This window comes from Castanea sativa, chromosome 4 (assembly GCF_040712315.1).
Source record: "Castanea sativa cultivar Marrone di Chiusa Pesio chromosome 4, ASM4071231v1".
Lineage (NCBI taxonomy): Eukaryota > Viridiplantae > Streptophyta > Magnoliopsida > Fagales > Fagaceae > Castanea > Castanea sativa.
The window spans coordinates 36701580-36717242 of NC_134016.1; the positions used below are offsets into that span (position 1 = coordinate 36701580).

The window sequence follows — 15663 nt, forward strand, 5'->3', positions numbered from 1 at the left end:
TCTAACAAAATGGAGCCTAAGTCTATAGAAGATACCTTTCACCCCTATTTCATAGGATCCAAAATTCCGTGCACATTCCATACTGAAATTTCGCTGGTTTCATTCTACATTTTGACTGTCTCTAAGAAGGTTATAGGTATCAACATCGAAATTTCGGGGCCGACCCCATCATCACTTTGGAGTCTTGGAGACACTTTTGACTATAAGGGTGATGTGTGTGTATAGTGTGCTTTTTAAAAAAAAAAAAATTCATATTACCCTAAAATAAATAATGAAACTTTTTTTTCTTAATTTGAAAAATCTCTTTTATAGGAAATTTAATTGGAATAGAATTTTCTTAAATTTTTTGAAAATTTAGCAATAGTGATCTACTTAGAGAAACTATATATTAATTATTTTAATGTCCTTATAGTTTGCCACAAATGTAAGATACAACTTATATTAACATATGGTAAGTTTATATAATGTGTAATTTTATTAGAAATTATTTAGTTACAAAAACTAAATGTTTATTAGAAAAATTCTTATTTATTTTTAAAAAAGCTTTTTTTTTTTTTTTTTGAGAAACTTATTTTCCAAAAACCTAAAAGTTACGCTCTTTGTTAAAAAAAAAAAAAATTCCTCCCAAACACACTAAAAAAAATTTGATTAAGTGACTAAAGTCAACAATTGACAAAATTTAGCTTCATCCGAAGATAATTTTAGTTCTTATCACGTGCAATAAGAGGATGGCTCACTTAACTTGGTCAACAAGTAAGTCAAATACATTACACGTAAGGGAACATGTGTAATCTTCTTATAGGAAATTACGGTAAAACTTTTTCATTCTAGAAAAACGAGAGACTAGGGTCGGTTGGCCCCATCAATTTGCCATGGACTTGGACTTCAGCTGATCAAACTTGCACATGAAAATCCTTAACAGACAGAACAGAACAGAAAGGATAGCAGCATTTATCGGTTGAGATTCTAGAACTCTTCGAAATTTAAGGACACAACATAGCAGTATAGCACAAATATCACCGACAATATCTCTCTCTCTCTCTCCCTCTGGACACTCACATACTCTTGTTTCAGAGACACACACACACAAACGCAAACATCGTTGGTTGGTTCCGCTGGTTTCAACATCCGAAATCACAGCTTAACCTGTCGTGCCAATTTTGTATGCTTTCATAATATCCCAAAACTCTCTCTCTCTCTCTCTCTCTCTTTTCCTTTGTAATCATTTTCTTTAATCATATTATGACTATTTCGTGGAGTCCCTGATTTCCTAGTTGAGTTTACCATCTGGGTCTGCCTTTTTTGGGTGTCTTTTAGAGTTTGTTACATAATTCTCACTTTATTTTGCTCAAAAAAACAAAAGGGTTTACTTTCTTTTGTTTGTTCTTTCCCTCTTCATGAGGTTTGGATTTCTCACGTGGGCATTACAGTTACAGAAACATTCTCTCCCCCCTTATTTCTTGCTCTTATTTCTATGTTCTTTGACAAAACAGAGAAAATTCAATGACAGCTTAAAGATTTTCTTAATTTGTTGAGAATCAAGGTTTTACATTTTTTTTTCTTTTTGACTTTATGGTGGTGGTGCCTGGAATGAAGTTCCAGCTGGAGAAGTGTATTTATATTGCGTAATTAAAGTGAGTCAATATGGATTTCATGAGTGAAAAAAGAATGTGCTTTTTGGCTAAATAAAATTGTTCATGAACATTAGTAATTTGGAGCAATTGGCTGGTTATGGGAATGTGAATGAATTTGCTTGTTAGATTGCAGGATGGGAAGGGTTAAGCTCAAGATAAAGAGGTTAGAGAGCACTAGCAATCGACAAGTGACTTATTCGAAAAGGAGACATGGAATTTTGAAGAAAGCTAGGGAATTGGCAATACTATGTGACATAGATATTGCTCTTCTCATGTTTTCACCAACTGGGAGATCTACATTATATCAAGGAGAGAACAGGTAGTGTTACAGTTGATATCGTTTGTTGTATTTCAGATACACACTTCAGCTCAGATAGAAGAAGTCCACCAAATAGGTACATCTGTAATAGGATGCTTCTTGCCTCTAGATATTCATGGTGGGTAATATACTATGTAGTATACCTAAATGGCAAAAACAGATGTCATAAAACAAATTCCAGCAAGGCTAAAATGGGGTTTGGTATATTCCATATTACATGATAGTCTAAAGCATTTCTTTGCCATCTCAGAAATTTTGAAGAGGTTATTGCAAAGTTCTCACAATTGACTCCACAAGAAAGGGCAAAAAGGTTTGAAAATTTTACCGTAAACTTGTAATTATTTTTATCAACTTGCTCTGTTGAATTTGAATGCATTACAGCTAAGTGATATTTTTGTTTCACTGGAACAGGAAATTGGAGAGCCTTGAAGTAAGACCATCATGCTCATCCTTTCAAATATGATATTTATTTTAGTTTCTTCTGTTTGTATTACTTTAGAATTGAACAATTGTCACTCTATATTTAATTCATGCATTAATTTTAAAATTTTGTTTGATAATATAGGCACTAAAGAAAACCTTCAAGAAGTTGGACCATGATGTAAATATAGAAGATTTTCTGGGTTCAAGGTATGAATATATTGATCTATTTTGTAAATTTCTATTTAGTAGAACTTCTTTAACAGATCTGACTTGTTCCCCCCCTTCTCTTCCTTTTCTTGCAGCTCTCAAACAGTGGAGGTACAAATTGTTTCCGGGCATTATCGTAATTCATTATGGTTTGAGATTATTTATTAAGTCAATGAATTGTTTTTTGGTTAAATCACAATGGGCAGGAATTGGGTAATCGATTAAGGCTATTGCAAGTTCAACTTACGGAACTACAAAAGAGACTGAGGTGCACCTTTGGGGATTTTGGTTGTTAAAGTATTGCCTTTACTTTTTTGTATTGTGGATTGTGTTGTAAGAGTTTGATAGATATACAACATAAGCTCACTGCATTTATAGTTTCTTATCAAAATTTTTTATTTTATTGTACAATACATTAGTATTTTTTAAGGTCTTTGGTGATCCAGCTCAAAACTTTGAAGGTTCTATATTTTCAGTTCAAATTACTGATAAAAAAAATTACTTTCAGTTCAAATTATCTAATTGTATTTGTTATTATTGCTCCAGTTAAGGGCTGCACACACAAGCTGTCTTTTTCTCACTCTGGCATTGCCCTTTGTTACATTTTTGTTTAACATACCTGCTGTCATGCAATATGTATATACCATACAATCAGTCATATATAATTCTTCTAAGTTATGCTATTTTACATTTAGCCTTAAACTTTCTGCATTCAAATGAACTCTTGTAATGAACACTAGACTATATCAGTGTTGGTTAACTTTCTAAATGTTTTCTTTTGTCATCAGTTGACATCTTATTTGGGATAAGATGAGATTAGATTAATTATGTTGTAGCGTTTTAGAACATGTTTTTCTTAAGCAGCTGTTTAGAACTAGTGTCATATACTTTGTACTGTAATACTTTATTCTAGGTAATTGATGGTGCATTAAAGGGTTCTTTTAAGCATTGCCAAAAGCAAACTGACCAAATTTATTCCTCTCATGTTACATCTTCTGCCTTCTGTTTTAAAACTTTTTTCTTCCTCCTTTATCTCTGTGGATACTTTGAAATCTCATACTGCTGCCAATCATTACCTAGTAAAGTTCAAGATTTGATGGTTCTGCTTTCTTAGATGTTCACTTTTCCTGTTTCCTAGACAGTCCCTGAGCAATGTGTTACAAAAGTTTCTTGTTTTATTAGAACCATCCTCTACTTTACCGTTATCTTTCGTATTTTGACCCAGTTTCCTTTATGCACACCATTAAATAATCTAAAATCTAAACTGTCTTGCAATTCCTTCAGCTATTGGAGTGATCCAGAAAAAATTGACAATGTAGAAAATCTAAGGCAGATGGAAGACTCGCTACGAGAATCAATACAGCAAATACGTCTACAAAAGGTAAGACATTTGTTGATTCTTAAATATGAAAAGTTTGACATATATACCCAGGATTACTTGTCCTTTAGATCACTGACTCTGTTTGGATCTGTATACAATTACCATCAGTACTAAAATCACATATATCCTTAGAAATTCTTTGTTCAGTCTCAGTAGTGCAGTAAGTTTGATGGCATCCTGATTTAATTGAGATTTTGTGCACTTGCCAAGAGCAGAGGTTGGATGTAGAGTTTTAATCAACCTACCTTAGGCGATACTCATCTGTAATTGAATAACAAATGGCAATTGATATGCTTATGCTAGTTCTTTCCTCTTTGCAGGAAAATTTTGGAAAACACCAGCTAACTTCACTAGAATGTGCTACCCAGGTAATACGAGCGTCACTTAGTGCCTCTCTCTCTCTCTCTCTCTCTCTCTCTGCCCTTTCTTAGATGTATGGAAAAATCTTACATGGACTCATTTTGCTTTATAGTTTCAAAATGGGATGCCTTTACCTATTCTAATGAATGGTGTGCACGATGCCCAATCCCTATCATGGCTTTCAAACAATGACAATCAACATATGCTATTTCCCCATGAGCCAAACTTCCTGCCACAGAGGTGAGTTTACTGCTATCATATCCAATGCAGCACTGTCTTCATGTTTGACTGTATATTTGTTTGACGAATGATGCTCAGTTTTTATCAATGTATATTACCTTTAAGTGTTGAGAGTAATTTTAAGCTTCATAGACTACTCATTCATCAATATTTATCTTGATTATTGAACTAGCAAAACATGTCATTTCTTTTTTAGCTGACCTGTGTTCATTTTTCCAATTTTCCCAACAGAGATGTGGAGTGCTCCTCAGATGTCTCACTTCCAGGTTATTCTGGTTATTTTAGCACTGAAAAGAAAGATGTGGTTGGAAATACGATACAACTTGCTCATATGGGATCTGGAGGTGGTACCTTGGATGAGTTAAGTAGAAACACATGTTTAAGTATGCAACTTGGTGAGCAATACGCATATCCTTCGTATGGTAGTTCAAATTTGCTCGACGATAATAAGTTGAAGCCTCAGATGGAGATGAACTTACAAGTGAATCCTTTGGATTATCAAATTAATAGTAACTTTGGAGTGTCTAGACCGTTGTGTGACAGTGGGCATCATACCTGGTTTTCTGCATCGGCGCCTTGTAGCATTTCCATATACAATCAGAATGGCTACCAGTGGTGAGCATTTGTGTAACTGTTTCATTCTGTTTTTCCAAACACTAAATAAATTCCAAGTAACTTATTACTTACAAATATTGTGTGGCACAAAAATTTCCATTGATTGGTTTCAAATGTTACTGCAAATTCCATAGTCAGAATTAATGATAATGTGCAGTAAATAAAATATTAGATTTTTCCTGGTTTGGTAAGCCCCCTTCATACAGTGGGTTTTAACTATCCTTTCAGTCCTTTTGATTCTTTGGTTGAATAGGGGGAATAATTAATCATTTCAGATAAAATCCGACTCATCAAACTTGTTATTGATTACTCATGTAAGTGGATCTATGTTTGTCTTACCTTGTTGGCATTTAGATTTTTATCACTTTGTTATTGAAAATATCTCATCCTCTGGCAGAGGGTTTTCAGTTGGCATAACTGCTAGAATCTCTCTTAATTTTGAAATGACTTCAGATAGTCCATGGGTGCTGCATTGAGTTCAGGGTTTCCATCTTTAGTATAATGGATAGTATTCTTTCCTCTAACCTACGAAAGCATCACCCGTAGTTTTCATCTCATGCTAATGATGATTGTCTGCACCAACTATGAACTGGGATACATTTTGGAATCTGTTGGATGACCTATTTATTCAAAGCTAATCATAAGTGGAAGTTTATTTATTTAATTATTAGTCTTTTTCCATATCTTGAACAGGGTTCAACTTAAGTGGCTGAAGAATATTTTCATTGTTCATTAATATTAAAAAACAAGCAAATGGTCAAATGCTTATTGATCATTTTGTTCATGCTCCTATCTCGTTACTGCTAATTTCTGGTTGCTGGTGTTCAGGCAACTAATCTGCCTTCCTGTTCCTTATCATTTTCACTCTCTCTTGCAGCAACCAAATTGACTCTCAAGAGCCACGTTAATTTTTATCTAGAAGATGAGGATGGTAGGTGAAAGACTTTTCTGCGCATTGCGTTTGAAGATTTGGCTATTTTTTCTTTTAAAGCAGTTGAAAACAAATTCTGGATGAATTCTGCCATGAAATAAGAATAATTGAAAAGATGTACAATTTCTCATTTGGTGATTTTGGTTACCAAATCTCATAGATGCGTTTGCTGGATCATTGTATGAGACAGAAAAACATGTACATCTGAAATTGAGACCTCTCACCCCCCACCCCCTTTTTTTATGAGACAGTTATGATAGGGATGGTTTCTGATATTAGTCTTCAATCACCTTGCTTTAAATTAAATTGCTTGTGTGTTGAAATAAAAGTAATCTAAGCGATGTACAGTTTCCTATTGGTTATTTTGGTTTCCGAATCTCATAGCTGTATATGCTGTATAAGACAGAAAAACATGTATATCTGTAAATTGAGTCATCCCCCCCCCCCCTTTTCTCTCTCTCTCTTAAAAAAGTTATAATAGGGATGGTTTCTGTAGTTAATTTTTCAATCACCAATGCTGTAAATCAAATTGCAGTAGAGAATGAATGCAATTACACATGGAATTTGTATTTCAAAGAAGGTAGGAGTTATATGCTTCAGAAATTAAAATCTAACTGCTAAGTAGTTGATGTAATCTGGATGGAGATATTAATTCCATTGTAGTTCTGTACATGGATACTTGTTCACACTGATGCCAAATCTCACTCAAAAACCATGCCCTCATGACTACAGAATAAATAAAACAGGTTCTGATATCATCACTAATGGACTTAAGAGCCACTCAGTGTCTGGACAATGGTGTTGTGCCATGGGTCAGAGATGTGCTGCAAGAGATTTTCAAATGGTCCTTTTCCAGTCACATTGTGTTGAATGATAAATCCCAAGAATGCCAACATGGCCAATCTCCCTGCATACAGTTCAATTCAAACAAAAGATTAGTCTAGTTCTATACAAATTCTCAGCTAGCTGAATCAACCAGGTTCAAATTGAGACAATTACCATTTGCAAGCTCTTTCTCTTTGGCCTCAAGAGTGGGGGCAAAGTTGAGTGGGTTGAAAATGCTACCTGGGTATCCACACTCATGTGGAGGCAAGCTGTATTGCTTAAAGATGGGGTCTTGGTTGACACATCCTGGGTTTTTGATGTCTTGCCACCTTCTGATCTCAACGTAGTGGAACAAAATGAACTCAATCACAAAGAGAGTTGATGAGGATGCAAAGTACTCTTGTTTCCCAGCATCATACCATTGTGGGGCATTAATAATCCCAATCTTTGTGAAAACTTCTGGCAGTAGCATTCCTACAACACCTAACATAGCCCAACGACTATTGACAAGCTCAGCTTGAACATACCATTTCAGGTTCTCAGGGTCCTCAGCAAGTCCCAAAGGATCAAACCCATTGTCACCAGGAAGACTAAAAAAATTTCAACTAGTTTTAGCTAAATGTCACAAATTAAAGTCTGTTTACATAACCAAGTTCCTTTTTTTTGTTAACAATTCAGTTAAAAGCACTTAAAAGTTTCTTCATTATAACATGTTTCAAGGCATTTTATTTAATATAATAGAAACTAGGTTAAAATGCAAAATTGACCTTTTAACTTTCTTCAGATTTCATTTCAATCCTTTACCTTTGCTTTTGTTCATTTTAGTCCTTTAAGTTTCAGATTTATTCAATTAAAGTCTTTTTATAAACTTTTGTTAAAATTTTTTGAAAATAAAAAACTGGAAAATATTTTTCAATCATTAATTGAATTTTCTTAATTTAAAATTTTTGAAGAAAAATTTATAAAATTGAAAAATCAACCACAACATATAACAAAAGTTGATAGAAAAGCATTAATTGAATAAACTTGAAAGTTATAGCTGAAATAAAATGGAAAGAAACTTAGAATGTCAATTTTGCATTTTAACCTAGACTACCTTCACAATGTCACTTTGAGACCAAAAGTAGTGCTAAAAGATAAAGAACTTGGTCATAGAAATATGTGAAGTGTCACATTCTATAAGGTATAGTTATACTTTTACATAATAAACAAAATAAGCCCATCCAAAGGCCTAGTAGATAATTACCTGCCATCAAGGTAAGTTGGTGAGGCCAACCCGGGTAACCATTCACCTTTCTTGGCCTCAACTTTGAAAGAACCAGAAGAAGTGGAAGCCATTGGTTTAATGGACAATTCTCTAGTCAATTTGCCAGAAGACCCAGTTAGGAACCTGGGTTTTGAGGCACATGGCCGGAAAAGAGCGGCCGAAGCTTGTGTCGTGATGGTGGCCATGTCTACCGACCTTAATCAATCAAATGAGGGGTGGTGGTGGTGGTGATGGTAGTAGAAGTGTAGTACTGAGTTTGTAAGCTTAATGTTTTTTGTGCATGGCTTTGTATTTTCATTTCAAGGGGGTGCGTGTGGTTCTTGTTCTTTGTTAAAAGTGGACGGTTGGTTTGCTTGATTTTTGGGATCTAACGGTTGAGATGTGTTGTTGTGTTTTGGATTAGCCAATGGCAACAATTGGGGCTTATCCTTTTATCTTGGTGCCATATCCACAGATCTGTTTCTTTGTTGTGGTTGGTTGAAAATGATACCGTGGGGTCATTTTTTCTTGCCAACGAAACAAGATTTTCAACATGATTCTATCCAATAACTGCATGACAATTGGCTGGATTGCACTTCACATGGCTAATGGTATCCAAATTTCAAGACCCAATTAATCGGAGAGATATCATAATCTATAGAAAAAAAAAATCTAAAAGAGTAATGATTATATGTCAGATTCCTTCTTTTTTTTTTTTGGTAAAGATATGTCAGATACCTTTCACATACGAAATTGGTCCTTGACTTTGATAATCTATAATTTAATTAGTGTGTTAGAACCAACCAATGTTCTAAATACTGTTTCAATGCCCATTTCTGTTTGTATATTGGAACACAATATTTCGGTATTGGTCTATTTAACATACCCTTATGAGATTGTTGCTATTTTATTTTATTTATATACATATATTTCTTTATATATTATTAGCGAAAGCCCATGTAATTTATTAAAAATTTTAAAATTATTAGTCTATATTTTAACTAACATATCAATCTGTTAGATTTTAGACCTATGAAAACACAGATTGTTTAACCTAATAGATTATCCAAGTTGTTACTTACGTCAATTAAATAGATCTAAGTTAAACAAGTATCAATCATATCATAAACATCGACAAAAAGTAAAGAACACAATGATATGATAACTAAGGAAAACCAATGACACAATCCAATTTCAATGTAAAAAACGTGTGGATAATTTAACTTAAACAATCAACAAGCCAACAATTCACTAATAGAATGGAAATTGTTACAATAGACTTAACCCTAAATCTACTGATACCTCATGTAGTACTTATTTACGTGATCACATGCAGTTTTGAATCCATGAACTCCTCTATTATGAATCTGTTGCACACAAATACTCCAGTTTGTGACTCTAAGATCTCCATTTAAAGATTTGAATTAGTAATTGTGTTTGACTTGATTTCAGCAACTTAACTCCACCGATACTTGACTACTACTAGTAATGATCTTCAATAGATGCTTGTTGAGTTAGAAGGTTACAGAACCTCACAGATCTCATAGGAGTAACTCACAAAACTTGAAAAATGTCCATTAGGGTTTCCCTTTTATACTTAGCAATGTTGGACTCAAATCCTAAACGTTTTGCGAGCTATTGGGCCTGATTTAAAAATTTACAGAATAAGAACTGTAGTTTGATCGGTCGAGCTCTTTAGATTTTGAATTCTTCTTACTACAGTTTGTATGTTCTTAAATCTTGATTTGTATCAATTTGAATAATGTCTAAAACACTTCTAAGACATAAATATCTTATACTAAACATGTTTTTGTAGTCAGTTTGGCATCATACAATAAATTTAGAACTTAAACATTTAATGCTAAATATTTAGAACCTAACACAATCTTAAGCCTAAATATTTACCTATTAATTATAATAACAACAACAATCACATTTTTAAAATATTAGAATAATAATACGCTCTTAGATAATGAAAAAAAAGGGGTACAAGTAAAAAAGAAAGAAAAATTTGATGTATTATGTATCATTTCATATATCACATTGGAGAGGGGCCAAGACTCAATTACTGAGTGTGGTGGGCCTTTTTGTATTTCTAGGCTGGATTGCTTCCTGCGGCGTTGTGGCCTAATAGTTTTGGGGTAGGAGAGTCAGGATTGGCTCGATTGAGACTCGCCTCAAGCCAGCTTGTGCGCAAGCTAGGACCCTTTTGCCAAGATCTTGGTTACGTGCCCACGGTAGAGGATGTTGTCACAAAAATGTTATAGCAGGAGGCACATAATATAACATGATAAAATATATAATATATAATATATATATGCTGCTAACCAAAGATAATATTTAAACCACTTTCTCAATAATAAAACACGGTAATGTGAGTATAGCAGGAATAAGTTAGCAACAATAAAAAAAAGAATAGTATTAATGATTAATCAATCACAATAAAAGAGGGGAAGGGGGATTAGTCTGTTGTACTTGGTTCCTTAGGAGATGTAAGTCCAAGAAGGGAACCAATCTCCAATGTGAGCAATCTCATAGGGAAATCCTGCCATGGAAATTGCCTACTTTGAAAGAATGGACCTAAATGGCTTGATCTGCGGTAGGGTGTTGCACATAATTGTGCAAATGGCAGAAATGCGGGTCTCTCCGCTCTTCTTCGGCGGGTTCCCTAGAAAGTTGGTTGGGTTTGAAGACCCCATCTACGATCCATTTATCCAGGAGCACATCTAGCTCCTTCGATGTACATGGCAATGGCGGAGGGGTCTCATACTCCGTCCCATTTGATTTCCTCTTTTTTTCGCCAGTAGATACCGCCATGACTTGTGGAGTGGTCCTCCATTCTTTAGGCCTATCAAAACTTGGCCTCACTGATTGGGCGATCTTCTTGGCTTTCTACAACAATTGTGCGAACTGGGAGATTTCTAAATTCTCCAAAACAACTCTATATTCCATAATCATGTTACCCATACACATTTCTATAAATGTCTTTTCCTTACAATGATCATAACAGTCAAGTGCTATGCCTTTGAACCTCTTAATGTATTCCATTAAATCTTCACCGCTTCTTTGCTTGGTTGCTTGCAAAGTTGCAAGCATTACTATCTCTTCTCTATGGAAGTATTTAGTGCAAAACACGTCTACCATGTCATCCCACGTTGGGATTAACCCTGGTTTCAAACCAGTATACGCACAGTCACATAAGGATTTGGAAAATTCCCAAAGACACAAATCCTCATTTGTCGCGTAGGGACTAAGGGTATCAATAAACTTGCTTACATGTTCGATAGCACTTCCCCTTCTGCCATCATATTGTGCAAAAGTTCGAGGTTCATGCCTCTCAGGATATGGTTTGCTGAGTATTCTCACCGAATAAGGAGGCCGTCATGCATAAAACCTTTCCTTAGGTGCTTTGGCCCTTTCTTGTTCTAGAAGTGCTGCAACTTCGGCCATGGTGATGAAACACTGCTCCGCATTCTGCTGGCCACCCCCTGCAGGGGTTTCTTCCTTGTCTGCCGCATGCTCTGGGTGATGCTGACTTCCTTTTTCTTTTGTCTTGTCTACTTTCATTTGGCGGATTTCTTCCATTATCTGCTGCTGGGAATGCTGCACAGATTGCAGTGCCTCGATGAAAAAGTTCACATTATCAGCAAGAACTCTTTACTACTGTTGTGGTCCAGCCCTTGTTCTATTAACACCTTCCGCCTGGTTGGCTTGGTGCTAGTGAGGCATTGTTGGTCTTGACTCTGCCTACGATGGCACAACGCTCATGTTTTTTCCCAACTTCCCAGCGGAGTCGTCAATTTAAATGTGGTGGCCTTTTTTGTACTTTTAGGTTGGATTACTTCCTGCCGCGTTGTGACCTAATAGTTCTGGGGTAAGAAAGTCAGGACTGACTCAATTGAGACTCACCTTAAGCTAGCTTGTGTGCAAGCTAGGACCCCTTTGCCAAGATCTTAGTCACGTGCCCACGGCAGAGGATGTTGTTACAAAAATGTTTTAGCAGGAGGCACATAATATAACTAAATAGAAAAAAGATATGTTTGCTACCAACCAAAGATAATATATAAACCACTTTCTCAATAAAAAAAACATAGTAATGTGAGAATAGCAGGAATAAGTTAGTGACAATAAAATAATAATAATATTAATGCTTAATCAATAACAATAAAAGAGGGGAAGGGGGATTAGTTTGCTGTGCTTGGTTCCTTAGCAGATTTAAGTCCAAGAAGGGAACCAATTTTCAATGTGGGCAATCTCACGGGGAAATCCTGCCATGAAAATTGTCTACTTTGAAAGAATGGACCTAAATGGCTTAATCTCAAGTCCTTTAACTTGCTAGAGAGTAGGCTATTGAGAGGGAGAGAAGGGAGTATCCTATTGGTGCATACCTTATCACACTCTTATTTCCTCACTTTAATTTTTATCCTCTCTGTTTCTCTCAGCCTTTTTTTTTTTTTTTTCTTATTCTTATATTCCCTCTATTCTTCCTTGCTCTTCCGTTGTTTTTTTTTCTTGCTATTTTTCTTACTTGTTCCTTCTTACTTCTCACTCACTGCCATTTGTTGTGCACATCTAAGGCCTTTTTATATTGCCTGCCGTGAAAAGTTTTATTGTTTTTCCCCTTGACCACTTTTGGCCTGGTGTGGGTGTCCTTCCTGGGCCACCCATTGGTTTGCTGGCTGCTCAGCCATCACCACTACTCTGTCCTGGCTGCGCTATGTTCCATTCCCAGACAAAAGAATTTTGTTTTATTTTCTTGATTTTCGTGGCATTCCCATCCGAATAAGGGTTGGGTATTATCTCTTACTAACTCCTATGGCATGCACCTAGTGATTCCATTTCAGCTTTCCCTCTTTTGGGTGGTATGTCACCTCAGCAGGACATTTCCTCCAAAAAAGTTTGAGAGTGAATCCTAGAATAGACTTCCCCCTTCTCTCCACCGCTAGACCATACCCTCTTTTACCTCGACCCATGGCCCACAGCGCTTATATTGGTTGGGTACAAGTAGGTGGTGTCTGAGCCTTGTGTGTGCTCTACTCCCATGTGAGTTCATGGTTTGTCTGCTGTTCATGTGTTTACCATGCCTGCGGATTTGTCTGGTCTTGCTACGCATTCTACTGCTCATTTTTTAACCATTTGTGGCGTGGATGAGTCACTGAGTCTTCATTATTTGCATCTCGTTTCTTCCATAGGCTGGGTTTTGCATGGGTATGGGCCCTTCCTTCTTCAATTCAGCCCCTGTTTTCTTTTACTTTTAGTTTGTGGGTCGACTGATACTTTTGTCATACCTACTGTATTGTTTCCGCCATGTATTGCTTAATTGTGCTTGCTAGGCCTCCTTTGGGCTTGCCATGTAATTTTCCTTTACTCAGTTCACGTTACCCAGTATTTCAGTTGGGTTAATTCTATACCATCTTGAATTTCCTTGGCCCATTTTATTTCTTTAGGCATCCTCAGCTCTCTTCATTCCTTTGGACATCCTCGGCTCATTCCATTCCTACATTCCCATGGGTTTTTGCTAAATCTTTCGGGCTACCCCAACCCAATTACCATATCTTTTACTTTCGGGGTTTGTTGGTCTTTGCACCAACCACATTTACTAATTCCTTTCTTTGGGCTCCTCCGACTCATTTTTGCTTGCTTTCCATTTCTTATGATTCTCATGGGCTTACTACTTCCTTCTCTAGGCTCCCTTGGGCCCATTTGCTTTCTTTGTGGCATTTTTTACTACTTTATAAGCATGTGGACCATTATTTCTGTCATTCGGGCTTAATAGTTTTCCTTACTTTGCTAACTCTTCATCCTTCACTCTTTTCATATTGTTGGGCTTCTTCTTATTATTTGACCTTTTTGCCAAAGTAGGCATCAACACCAAGTCATAAACTTTCAAATTTTCTTTTGCCTTTTCCAATGCCTTGTCAGTTGCCACGTGCCTGGACACCCCAAACTTAGAACCCATTTCCCTATTTCTTGTGTGTATTTGTATATATAAAAAAAAGATTTAAATTATGTACTATTATAATAATGTCAATGTATTACTTCTGGTGTAGTCCATTACATTTTCACCATTAACCAGCCTATAAATGATATCATTTTTTTTTTCTATTTTCTAGCCAAAATGACATCGTTTTTAAGTGAGTTATGGCAAGATGGTAACGGATGTGAACAAAATGTACATTTTAATACTATTTTTTTATTACTTGAAAAGTGTAAATTGTCTTTTAGCCTTAAGTCAATCATTATGTGTCAAAGAATAATTTAACCTCAATCATCTGATAAAATGTCACAACAAAGTTGTATATCAACATTGATTTGTTGACAATGAACATGGGTTTTGGTCCTTAGAGGTTTTATAACGTAGGAGGTTGTTTTAGACTTTTAGTTTTTACCAATTCAATTTTTTTGTTCACTTTAAGGGTCTGTTTGGTTGGAGTGATTTTAGGAGGAATGGAAAATGGAAAGAGGAAAATATGAGAGAAAATTGGGAAGAAGGTTGTTTGGATGGAAGAGAGGAGGGGAGGGATTTTGGTGGGGCCTAAGTGTTTTCTTCCAGGCCCCCCAAAATCCTATCTTTACAATTTGAAGAGATTTGATGAGAGAAAATAAAGACTTTGTTTGGTTACAGTTGGGGTGAGGTAAGAGAAAAGAATAGATAGGAAGGGAAGAGAAAAAGAAAAGAAAATTATTCTCTAGATTTGTTTGGATATAGGAAGAAAAGAAAAGAGAAAAAACATTTCCTTTGTTTGGTTTAAACTTTTTGGTATGTTACATATACTCTTTTATATATATATATATATATATTTGACATGTTTAAACTTTTTGGTTTGAACCACTTAAGGGTATATTTGTAAATTTATCTCATATTATTTTGAAATCAATCTACCAACAATTTGTCTTATTCAGCTTCCATTGCTCTTTTGGCCAATTTGGGCAAACAAGAATTTGTGGGTCCATGAGAAGCCTGACTAGATGCACTGGACTTAAACCTCACCATTTTTTTCTTCTTGACAACATTTAAAAAAAAAATCAAACCATAATAGGTTTTTTTTTAATATTTTGGTGACTTTCACCTCTAATAATATATATATATGATGGGGTACAAACTCCAATATCGTCCATGGAGGTCGTCCAGGGCAAGACCAAGAAAGCAAAGGCTGTGAGAACCTTGTCCATAAAACCACGCCGTGCTGTCCAAGGAAACCATCAACCTCGTCCATGAGAAGGTCATCCATAAAGGAACGACCTCCCTTAAAAGTGAGATATGCTCGTCCAGAGGACCTCTGGACGAGGACTCCTGGACGAGCCCTTAACACTTGGGAAAATCTTCGACTATGTACAACAACTCTGTATCACGTGCATAACTTCCAGTGACCGTTATGTGAGAAAAATGTAACTCCTAAGCAGTTGAGGAAGTTATCCTTGAACCCTCACACCTCCTCAAATCCAGGGGAGGTTACAAGTCTGATAATTGTTCTTAGGACA

General features: G+C 35.8%; 2 protein-coding genes across 5 annotated transcripts; one reads left to right on the forward strand and one right to left on the reverse strand.

The window, feature by feature from the left end:
* The first annotated feature begins 882 nt into the window (after nt 1-882).
* LOC142630770 (agamous-like MADS-box protein AGL65) lies at nt 883-6467 on the forward strand. 4 transcript variants are annotated; one of them, XM_075804817.1, is made up of 12 exons: nt 883-1162; nt 1768-1953; nt 2204-2263; nt 2365-2383; nt 2519-2583; nt 2679-2694; nt 2790-2851; nt 3868-3964; nt 4285-4332; nt 4437-4564; nt 4796-5179; nt 6057-6466. In XM_075804817.1, the coding sequence occupies exons 2-12, from the start codon at nt 1769-1771 to the stop codon at nt 6085-6087; spliced, it is 1095 nt and encodes a 364-aa protein (XP_075660932.1). In that variant the 5' UTR covers nt 883-1162; nt 1768; the 3' UTR covers nt 6088-6466. The 4 variants fall into 4 exon arrangements, with proteins under 4 accessions (XP_075660932.1, XP_075660930.1, XP_075660931.1 ...); XM_075804815.1 differs by having other exon boundaries at nt 884-1162; nt 1761-1953; XM_075804816.1 differs by lacking the exon at nt 883-1162 and adding an exon at nt 1193-1634 and having other exon boundaries at nt 1761-1953; nt 6057-6467.
* A 268-nt stretch (nt 6468-6735) lies between these two features.
* On the reverse strand, nt 6736-8603 carry LOC142631622 (chlorophyll a-b binding protein 4, chloroplastic). The gene is made up of 3 exons (XM_075805831.1): nt 8182-8603; nt 7110-7525; nt 6736-7017 (listed from the first exon to the last, which is right to left on the reverse strand). Exons 1-3 carry the CDS (start codon nt 8385-8387, stop codon nt 6881-6883), a joined length of 759 nt encoding a protein of 252 aa, XP_075661946.1. The 5' UTR covers nt 8388-8603; the 3' UTR covers nt 6736-6880.
* Nucleotides 8604-15663: the final 7060 nt, after the last annotated feature.

Excerpts from the sequence above, each read along its gene's own strand:
- LOC142630770 (XM_075804817.1), top strand. The coding sequence starts at position 1,769 with ATGGGAAGGGTTAAGCTCAAGATAAAGAGGTTAGAGAGCACTAGCAAT. Across the intron at positions 1,954-2,203 it reads TTATATCAAGGAGAGAACAG|AAATTTTGAAGAGGTTATTG; the intron begins GTAGTGTTACAG and ends TTGCCATCTCAG. Across the intron at positions 4,333-4,436 it reads CACTAGAATGTGCTACCCAG|TTTCAAAATGGGATGCCTTT; the intron begins GTAATACGAGCG and ends TTTGCTTTATAG.
- LOC142631622 (XM_075805831.1), bottom strand. The coding sequence starts at position 8,387 with ATGGCCACCATCACGACACAAGCTTCGGCCGCTCTTTTCCGGCCATGT. Across the intron at positions 7,526-8,181 it reads CCAACTTACCTTGATGGCAG|TCTTCCTGGTGACAATGGGT; the intron begins GTAATTATCTAC and ends AAATTTTTTTAG. Across the intron at positions 7,018-7,109 it reads AGAGAAAGAGCTTGCAAATG|GGAGATTGGCCATGTTGGCA; the intron begins GTAATTGTCTCA and ends AACTGTATGCAG.